General features: G+C 45.2%; 1 protein-coding gene across 4 annotated transcripts in view; it reads left to right on the forward strand.

Annotated features, from left to right (window-relative positions):
- The window catches only part of MAML3 (mastermind like transcriptional coactivator 3), a 415955-nt gene extending 408819 nt beyond the window's left edge, over positions 1 to 7136 (forward strand). For 3 of the 4 annotated variants that reach the window (XM_034661587.1, XM_034661588.1, XM_034661590.1), the window contains exon 5: positions 3563 to 7136. In XM_034661587.1, coding sequence (XP_034517478.1) covers positions 3563 to 4560 — 998 coding nt within the window. In that variant the 3' untranslated portion in view covers positions 4561 to 7136. The remainder of the gene's footprint in view (positions 1 to 3562) is intronic. The other variant, XM_034661589.1, reaches the window with a different exon arrangement.
- The last annotated feature ends 3043 nt before the right edge of the window (positions 7137 to 10179 follow it).

Here is a 10179-nt window from a genome sequence, read left to right on the forward strand (position 1 = left end):
TTTCTCACTTGGTCAGGGCAGGGGGAAGTGGAAACGGTCACTGTTACACACATAGTTTTCGTTGCAGACACAGGCCCCCCCCAGGTTTACCCCGTAGTTCTCAAACTTCAGGTGCATGAGAATCACCAGCAGAGCTTGTGAAAGCACAAACAGAGGGTTGGTGGAGGGAGCGGGGGTGGGGGGATGGGGTAACTGGGCGATGGGCATTAAGGAGGGCACGTGATATAATGAGCACAGGCGTTACACGCAATTGATGAATCACTAAATTCTACCCCTAAAACTAATAATACACTATATGTTAACTAAATTGAATTTAAATTAAAAAAAAAAAAGCACACCTGGCCTGGCCCCACCCACTGAGTCTCTGATTCCACAGGTCTGGAGCAGGGCCTGAGAATTTGCATTTATAACATGCTCCCAGGAGTTGCTTTGCTGCTGCTGTTGCTGGCCCAAGGGCCACACTTTAAGAACCAGGGATTTCTATTAAGAATTAATTAAAAATAGGGGCGCCTGGGTGGCACAGCGGTTAAGCGTCTGCCTTCGGCTCAGGGCGTGATCCCAGCGTTATGGGATCGAGCCCCACATCAGGCTCTTCCGCTATGAGCCTGCTTCTTCCTCTCCCACTCCTCCTGCTTGTGTTCCCTCTCTTGCTGGCTGTCCCTATCTCTGTCAAATAAATAAATAAAATCTTTAAAAAAAAAAAGAATTAATTAAAAATATAAAATCTTATAAACCCGGCAGAGTGTCCCTTGACTTTTCTAGGTTCATAACTCGTATTATCTTTTGGAATAAAGGGACCCCCCCCCCGAAATTGAATACTTTTTCTACATTATGAGTCATTCTGTATGCTTTGGGTCCAGTTTAAGAGTTTTACTCTTTGAATTTTTCTAAAAACCCCACACCACAGGTAATCAATCTAGAAATTTAGCTGTACTTAAGTCCAACAACCAGTGACATTGTAGGGTCCCTGAGCTGACTGATACACTTTTTTTCTCTTTTTACTCTCCTCCCTATTTTATTTTACTAACACCTGAGATATCATAATGTTATGTATCTGGGAAAACAGCAAATTGGTAGGTAAGAAATACTGTCCTTGGAGAGTTCCGTTAGGAATAAGTTGCATGAGAACCCACACAGAGGCTCACCACTACACATTTCAAAGGTTTAATGACTATCTTTCCCTTATTGAGCTTTGTGCCTCTGGGCAATGTTACATGCCTATGGAGAAATGCATATTTTTCACAAATACAGGCTTCCTGTGAGTTAAAATAGAAAACAGACCCTTTTAAGAAAAAATTGCCTATGATCTCTATTTGAGTATGGAAGTTTTCCTTGACATTGTGACGTGAACCTGTGGACAAGAAAATTAATTTGAGTACAGTGTCCCCACAATATCTGTTTTAGATGAAAATGAAAGAAGAAGAAGAAAAAAATTAGTCTGTTATTTAACATATATAGTAATCAGATAATGACAAGGTAATTCTTTGGACAGATTTGCATTTTTTTCTATACATATTTAAAATTGCTGAAAGCATAAAACTAGATTAATAAAAAGCATTTTGCTTCTACTTAGGATAAAAATATGGAGCTGATTGCTGGTTTTAAAATGCCCCCTTTTTTTTTTCATAAAAGTTATACCTAGATAGTACAGTCATTTTATACCAAAAATAAAGGTTAGCTTGAATTAACGCTTCAATACCTCTTAAAAGGCATTGTAGCATTTCTGTCCTCTACAAAGAGGAACCTATTTCTCATTCACCAAAGTAGCCCAGACCATTTCCAGTCCCTCAAAATATCCATTATAAACATACAACAAAAATGTCCAAAATATGGAAGTCTTTTCGTCTGTTTCCAGCAGCTCATCAGCCTGTTTATGTAATTTGGCTCTAGCCGATCAGTCTCCGAGTCAGCAATATTTTCTCCTTAAACTTTTTTATAAACAACTCAATAACTCACTTCACCACAGTGATCAGATTGGCCATGCAGTCAATACAGATTTAGTCGTTAAAGTCACAAAACTTCATAACAAGATTACAAATTGCAATATATACTTCCATCCAGTCTTTAACAGGAACTTTTGATTTTTTTTTTAAATCACTTAGATAGAATGAAGCTTAAAATGGAAACCTGAAACATTTCTAGGGATCTCCCCCAGCCCTTCCAGCTTTCCCCCACAGAAACCATTTCATTTCTCAATGCAGCATGATATTGATCTCAAGCCACAAAAACTTAGGTCATAATCAAAATTCCCATAATTTTCTTTCTTAAAGAAAGAAAGGAAAATATGGAGACATATTTGCTGCCCAGAAATCAATAACCCCATCAGGAAGACAGAAACACACTTAACTGCCCAGGTGCCAGGCTTAACAAGCTTACACTGTTCTCATCTGGTTTCTCATCCCACTTCCAGGTAGTATCACATTTGCTTATAACATCGATCGGGTCCCATGCTGCACCTTTTTTAAGTGTCCAGAAAAAAAAAAACAAAAACTATTTTTCTTTGTCTCATAGACTTAAAATCATTAACAGGGACATAGAAAAAACTCATTTTTGTGCACTCCCTAGCCCTTTACAACATTGACTGGGGTTCTCAGGGTGACCTTTCCATTCTCTTGGCTGATTTGGAAATTTCCTAGGAACATGTAAAGAAGGACTCACTCAAATGCCTAATTAGAGTTGAGGGACTTGGCATTCATACTCTGGCCAACTTTTAAACAGCATCATTAAAACCACGTTAGCTATCTGCAGAGAGAAGTTGTCACTGCCGATTTGAAGGAGTGAGTAGACTTTGCGGCAGAAATGCGTCCAGTTCATTGCCAAGGAGCAAGTGGCAGGATGATTGTTTTTCTAGCTCAGGAAGCTGGCCAGTTTGCACTGACATGTTATGATTCAGAGAATCTGGAGCATGTGGAAATCTATAGAGTGGATCCAAAAAACGTCCCATCTGTCGAAATAGCTTCTTAGCAGGAGCAATGGCCTTTAACCTCTCAAATCCTGCTCAAGTCTTAAGGGAAATTAGTCTAATGGTCTTTACTGATAGTATTCTCTACTGAACCATGTTCCACTTCACAAATAGAATACACAAAGTGATCAGCCATTTCTTCTTAATTTAGCCCAGGAGGTGAATTCCCTCTCACCTCCAAGAATAATGGTATCTGATTCGTTGAGGATGGCATCATATCAAGAAGAGTGAGAAACAATTTGCTTCTGAAATGTGAACAAAAATAATAACAGTATATCAAGTCAACTACAAAAGCATGTGTCCAGTATGATCCCTATTTTCATGTGCCTATTTATATAATAGTTAGCAGTGGTTATCTCTGGATGGAGGGAATTGGGGTAACTTTAATTTTCATCGTTGTACTTTTCAATATTTTCAGAATTTTTTACAATCTGCATGTGTTGTAGTCAGAAAAATAATCATTTTTATTAAGGACTTATAATCAGAATAGATCCTCTCACATAAAAGAATTTTTTCATGCCTAAAGATAATCCCAACAACATGTTATAGTAAATTGCTTATTGAGATGAGTGAATGGGTATGTCTTTTTTTCCCCTGTAGGTTCTCCCCAGGATATAGCAGCCGTGAGAAGCCAAGCAGCCCTCCAGAGCATTCGAACGTCACGGTTGATGGCACAGAACGCAGGCATGATGGGAATGGGACCCTCCCAGAACCCAGGGACAATGGCCACGGCAGCAGCCCAGTCAGAGATGGGACTGGCCCCTTACAGCAACACACCTACCAGCCAACCAGGAATGTACAGTATGAGCACAGGAATGACCCAAATGTTGCAGCACCCAAACCAAAGTGGCATGAGCATCACACACAACCAAGCTCAGGGGCCAAGGCAGCCCACCTCCGGGCAAGGGGTTGGGATGGTGAGTGGTTTCGGTCAGAGCATGCTGGTGAACTCAGCCATTACCCAGCAGCACCAGCCGATGAAAGGGCCGGTGAGCCAAGCGCTGCCGAGGCCCCAGGGCCCGCCCAGGCTGCAGGGCATCATGGGAACGGTCCAGCAGGGCACGCAGAGCTGGCCGCAGAGGAGCTTACAGGGGATGCCGGGGAGGACTAGTGGCGAACTGGGATCGTTCAACAACGGCGCCGGCTACCCGCTTCAGGCTGGCCAGCCGAGGCTGACCAAGCAACACTTCCCGCAGGGACTGAGCCAGGTTGTGGATGCCAACACTGGCGCCGTGCGAACCCTCAACCCGACCGCCATGGGCCGGCAGATGATGCCACCGCTCCCGGGGCAGCAAGGCAGCGGCCAGGCCAGGCCGATGGTCATGTCTGGCCTGAGCCAGGGCGTCCCCGGCATGCCAGCCTTCAGCCAGCCCCCAGCGCAGCAGCAGATGCCCAGCGGCAGCTTCGCCCCGAGCAGCCAGAGCCAGGCCTATGAGCGGAACCCCCCTCAGGACATGTCCTACAATTACAGCGGGGAAGCGGCCGGCGCCTCCTTCCCCGGCCTCTCGGACAGCGCGGACCTCGTGGACTCCATCATCAAAGCCGGGCCGGGGGACGAGTGGATGCAGGAGCTTGATGAGTTGTTTGGGAACCCCTAGTCAAGAGGAACCCCGAGAGCCACAACTCTAGCGTTGAAAGCTTAAAACGTGAAAAAGAAACAGGATGTTGAGCCATCCCTGTTTTTTGTTTTTTTGACCCACGTAAACTGAGCAAAACTGCTGCTGGCTGATGGTGAAGGATCCAGGTGCCAATCCACAGGCCCGCTGGGCCTCATTCCACCTGATCGTCACACAGCAACCGAGACAACACGCCACGCGGATCCCTGCTGCAAGAGAGGGAGACACCGCGGAGGCCGGTGGGGAAGCCAGAGCCCAAGCCCCTCTGCTCCGCACTCCCTGTGCTCACCTGGCCCCAGGAGCGCTGCTCCAGCGGCGACAGACTGCTGCCCAGCGTGCGGGCTCCGCCACCCCTCCGGGCCCCGTCCGGAGACCACAGAGCCTCGGGCCAGGCGTGACCCACGGAGGCTGCTGCGAGGTTGCACAGGCCAAGAGCACAGGTCAGAAGCGTGCTGAACTCTGGCTGGAAGGAGAGGTCGGGCGTCGAGACATGCTACTGTGTTTGGAGGGTAGGCACGAAGAACAGGAGACTACAAAGGATCCTAGGAGCCTGTCTGCTGCCCTGTGATGACCCTCAGGAATTTTAGAGGCGTTGCTGTCAGCTGCCTCTCAAAGAGAGCCAAGTGAGCCTGGTGAATGGTGTCCCTGGCAGTCCTGGGGGAGGCAGCCCTCTGCCGGTGACCATGACCGTGGCAGCCGGCACTCCCTGTAGTTGGGCTGGAGCCTCTTGGGGGCCCAGTGTCATACCGAAACGTCTAGGCAGTTCACATCTACTTCCAGTGGCCACAGGGTGGGGAGACCCCGACTGGATGCTGTGTCTGCCAGTGTGGCCACTTTTCCTGCACCCTGCCCTTGTTCCTTCTTGCCTTGCCCCATCCTGCCCTTGCTTCTCCTTACAGACTATACGAGAAGAAATGAAGCTTTTGTCTTTAGGGGGCCTGAGCAGAATCATAATAAAAGCAAGAACTTAGACAATGCCTGAAATGCAAAGGCAACACTGGAGTTTTCTTTCTCTAACGTGTAGTTGAGTGAATATTCTCTGCCCGGAACTGAGCAGGCCCCTCTGATGTTCCATGGTGGGTTACTACGAGCTACACCTGATACTTCTGGTCTACCCTGGGAAGCATGGCCCAAGGGGCGCTGACTCTGGCTCCCTTTGGAAAAATCCCAGGGTGATGCTCTGAAATTGGCCTTGCCCTTAATCCCTCCTCACTGGAAAGACAAATCTAAAACGCTGAGAGATGAGGAACTGAAAAGTCAAATGCTCCACCTAACACATTTTGACAATAAAAAGAAGGAAGATACAGTTCCTTCCATATGGGCAAAGTCATCCACTTCCAAAGTCCTGTGCAGTCGTTCTCTTTGTAATTCGCTCAAATCTGCCCCAATCGAAGTCTGTCGTAAGGGATGACAACCTCTGCTACTTACCATTAGGCTTGTGTCTTTAGTCCTTGCTGCTGTTTGGGAGACCACGTGGCATAATTATTGTCCAGAATAAGAGTGGAGTGTGCTTTTCTCCCACCACACGCTCCCTCCGTGTCCGAAAGCCTGGCTCCCTCTGTGTGTCCACACGCACCTCGCCGCATCATGCATGGGCCCAGGCTGTGGGGAGCTGGACTGGCTGCACCCGCGGAGGAGAGGGGGCTGTCCTGAGACGGTGGGGGGGTGGAATGGAAAGCTGGGGGCAGAGGGCGGAGAGGCAGCAGGCTGGCAAACACCGCCTTTGGCTTGCTCGCCCTGTCCCACGGTGGTAGATCTACTGAGCAAGGGGCAGGATGGAGACCAGAGGAGGCCAGGTGGGCAAGAGCCCAGGCAGGGGCTGTGCTCCTCCTAGGAAGATGTGGTGGCAGGTGACCATGAACTCCTTGCATGGGGAGGGACACCACCGTGGAAACTCTTGAATAGAAACAGATAAAAACCAAAAAAAAAGAAAAGAAAAAAGTAAACAAGCAAGAAGACAGAAAACATAATTACCTTTTTCTGAAAGGTACAGGAAACAAATATATGAGCAATGATGAGAAACTGGAGGTGGCTGATGAGAGAAGGGGGCTCCATTACCTTTTAATAGCTTCCTCCAAATGCTTAGTACTGGGACCAACTAAATAGAGAGGTAGATTTTAATAAGGTCGTTTTGTTTTGTTTTTGTTTTTGTTTTTACTACGGTGCTGATGTATATGTAATGTCTAAAAAAGTTATTTGTAAATAAGTTTTTACAATACTGCAGATATCACTGGGTCTACTATCTGTAAAAAATATACATATAAATATATATATACTGTTTGTTTAAAATAGAGTATTTTTATTTCATTCCTTAACTCATCATCACAGCACTGGTATATTGCACTTCAGATGACATCTAATGACTAATTTGTACTGTATGACCTATGGCAACTTGCTCCATTTTATTCAGATTTTTCTAGTTTTCTGTTTTTACTTTGTACATTGAGCATTGCTTATTTCCTTTTAAGAAATGTACAGAACTCTGAAATGTAGAAATGAAGTGATGTTGACATACCACTTTTAAAGAAAACAAAACAAATAAAAGATCATTATCTGAATCAATCCAAAGTATAGTTTATTTTAGGAATGTCACTGGATCTCCAACCTTAATTAAATGGATATACTATGCCTGGGTTTTAATTGATTAACTGCAGTTCTTGTCTCAAAATTCGTGATATCATTAAACATTTATTTAACAGTGGAGATCAGTCAATTATTCCCAGCCTTTTTAATTCAACCACACAACTAAAACTTTCTAAATTTGCATCCCAAGGGATGTAGCAAAGACAAGTCAGCTTTGAAAGGAACATACTAGGGGGAAAAAAAAAAGAAAGAAAGAAAGAAACCTCAAGAAATATATGGAAAGGAAAGTAACACAAGGGTCTTGGCCCACTGTAGTGGACACTGTCCGTGTACACACACACACAACCCAGGGACATCGCACGTCTACTAGCCCTTGCTGCATCTCTTTTTGAAGGACTGCCCTGGGCCTAGGCCTGGCTTGGCCTGCACCATCCACAACTGTTAGAAATGATTAGAAGTTTCCATTTCTCCAGATCCACGGTAATCGGTGACTCCCTAGAGCAAGAGTGTGAGAACACAGTCAGGTGGTCTGGACAAGCCCTGAGATGGGATTTATGTTCTAGAGCTCCCCTGTGGGATCAGAGGCTAGGACTTTGCCTGAAGTTGTCCTTACTTGGCTTCTGGCCCTTCCCCACTCTGTTCTGATTACCCTCCCGGGGTGGGGGTGGTGGGCTTCACTAATGAATCACACACATGTGAATCCACCCTCCCCTTCTGGGAGACTTGACCTAAGACTTTCCATCAACCTAGTAAAACAACATGATTTAAAACTCTCTGGGTTAAGCAGAAAAATAGGCCACAAGCACAGAATAAAATCCTCAAAAACAGATCCAAAACAAAGGTGAGTTTTAATACATACCAGCCAAGAAGAAGAATGCATTTGACTGGGAGAGGCCGGGCCCACCCCTGGGGGACTGTGGTTCCAGACAGGCGTGGAGAACAGTATGACACAGGGCTTTGTCCCACTGGTAAGGGCTTGTACTCTACCAGGTAACAGGAGGTTGTAGAATGAACTGGGGGAGGGGGGCGGGTAGGGTGGGATAAACAGAAGTAAAAACTGGAAGCTCCGAGAGGAGTTGAGTGTTCCTAGTCCCGAGTAATTAAAACCACACACTGTCATTCACACGAAAGTGTTGTGTACTGGATGAATGGCATCCCCTTCTCCTTCGAAAAGATTTCTTATATGTCATCTTACTGACCTTTTTAAAATCCCAGTGCAGTCAGTGTGTGATGGGGGAAGAGGCAGAGAGTAAACATCTATCCGGGGAGTCAGTAAGCATCTGTCCCAGTGAGAAAGATGTATTTCACTGCTGAAAGTTAAGGAGCATTCAGAAGCATCAGGTGAGCGAGACTGTCGCTGCCTGCCACCACTCTTTTCAAGGAAAACTGTGTCTGGAGACAAAGGGTGAAAAAACAAATGACCCGATATTTTTCCTTATGAACACGTCACCCACCTCCAACCCTGCCAAGGCAAGTGGGGGAGGGGAAATGCCTGGAAAGGGAACGGGGCAACTTGCTTGTATAACCAGTGCTCTGTTGTTTTGTTTTTCATTTTTTTTCCTCTTCTTCTTTCCTCAGTTTTGTCCTCTAGTCTCTTTTTCAAGTTCCAACAACATTGGATGCCCACTCTGGTGTCTTTCGGGAAACTACCGCAACCTGCCGGATTCCACGCAACAGGTGGAAGCAACTACAGCAGCAACCACACGTGCACCCAGTGTCCCTGCCGTGTCTGGGACAGCTGCTGGGCCCCCACTAATGCCGTGGCCCTATCAAGCCCACAGATCCCAAAGCAAGCATATAGCACTCAATTTAAAAAAGAAAAAAAAAAATCTTCACAGCTACCAAGACTGTGATTTTAGGTTTTAACTTCTTAGGAATGATTTTAAACTTTTCATTATGAACATTATCAAACAGAAAAGCAGACAAACAGTACGATGAACTGCGCACTTGCCTCAATTTAGTAACTATTAGCACTTTGCATGCTTCACATGCACACTTTGCAGAACCGTTTCAGATAAGTTATCCCCACTCAGCTACTTCTCCCCTCAACCTCTCAACATGCAGCTCCCAAGAATCGGGGCACTCTCTTCCCTGCCCACGAGATCATTATCATGCCTCACACAATTACCATTAACTCCCTGATATCCCCTAATTCTCACTTCGTGTTCAGATTGTCCCAATTGTCTCCCAAATGTCTTCCAGAGCTGTTTCTTTCCAACCAGGATTTGATCAAGGATCCCATAGTGCCATTTGGTTTTTATGCCTCTTAAGACTCTTTTAATATACAATAGTTCTCCATCCCTTTTTTCATAACATTGTTTTGAGACAATGAGTCTGATTTCTAAAAATAAAACCCATCAACTCATTAATATACAAAACATAAACATATATAACTCAAACAGAACAGAAACTCACATCTCTCTGGCCAGCATGTTTCCTCCTTGTAGCCAAATTTATAGGAATTAAAATAATCAAGAGGTTGCCTTGGTGACTATAGAATTAGAACAAAGGAAATAAGTTTTATGGTTCAGATGCTTAAAGATACAAAGCTCTGATATCCTGGTGTGCCCATCTTCTTTTTCCACAAGTTTTTAACCAAATTCTGTGGGTGTATTTGTAGTTTACCTTTTTATTTTTTTTTCATTTTTTTTTAAGATTTTATTTATTTGAGAGAGAGAGAGAGAGAGAGCACAAGCAGGGGGAGGGGCAGAGGGAGAGGGAAGAAGCAGGGTCCCTGCTGAGCAGGGAGCCTGATGTGGGGCTAGATCCCAGGACCCCACGATCAGAGGGCAGAGGACAGCAGCCCCTTAACGAACTGAGCCACCCAGGCACCCCTATAGTTTACCTTTTTAAATAGCTCCATTTAGATGCAAAATAGAAATTGTTTATAAATCCTCAAGGGGAAGATTGGGAAAGCCCTGTGTTCTTTTCCCCACTTCTGAAGGATATGAGTATGCAGTAAGTGTTCTTTGGGGTCAAAAATTTGCATTCTTTCTTCCTTATTGTCTTCAATGTATA

This window comes from Ailuropoda melanoleuca, chromosome 5, assembly GCF_002007445.2.
Source record: "Ailuropoda melanoleuca isolate Jingjing chromosome 5, ASM200744v2, whole genome shotgun sequence".
Taxonomy (NCBI): domain Eukaryota; kingdom Metazoa; phylum Chordata; class Mammalia; order Carnivora; family Ursidae; genus Ailuropoda; species Ailuropoda melanoleuca.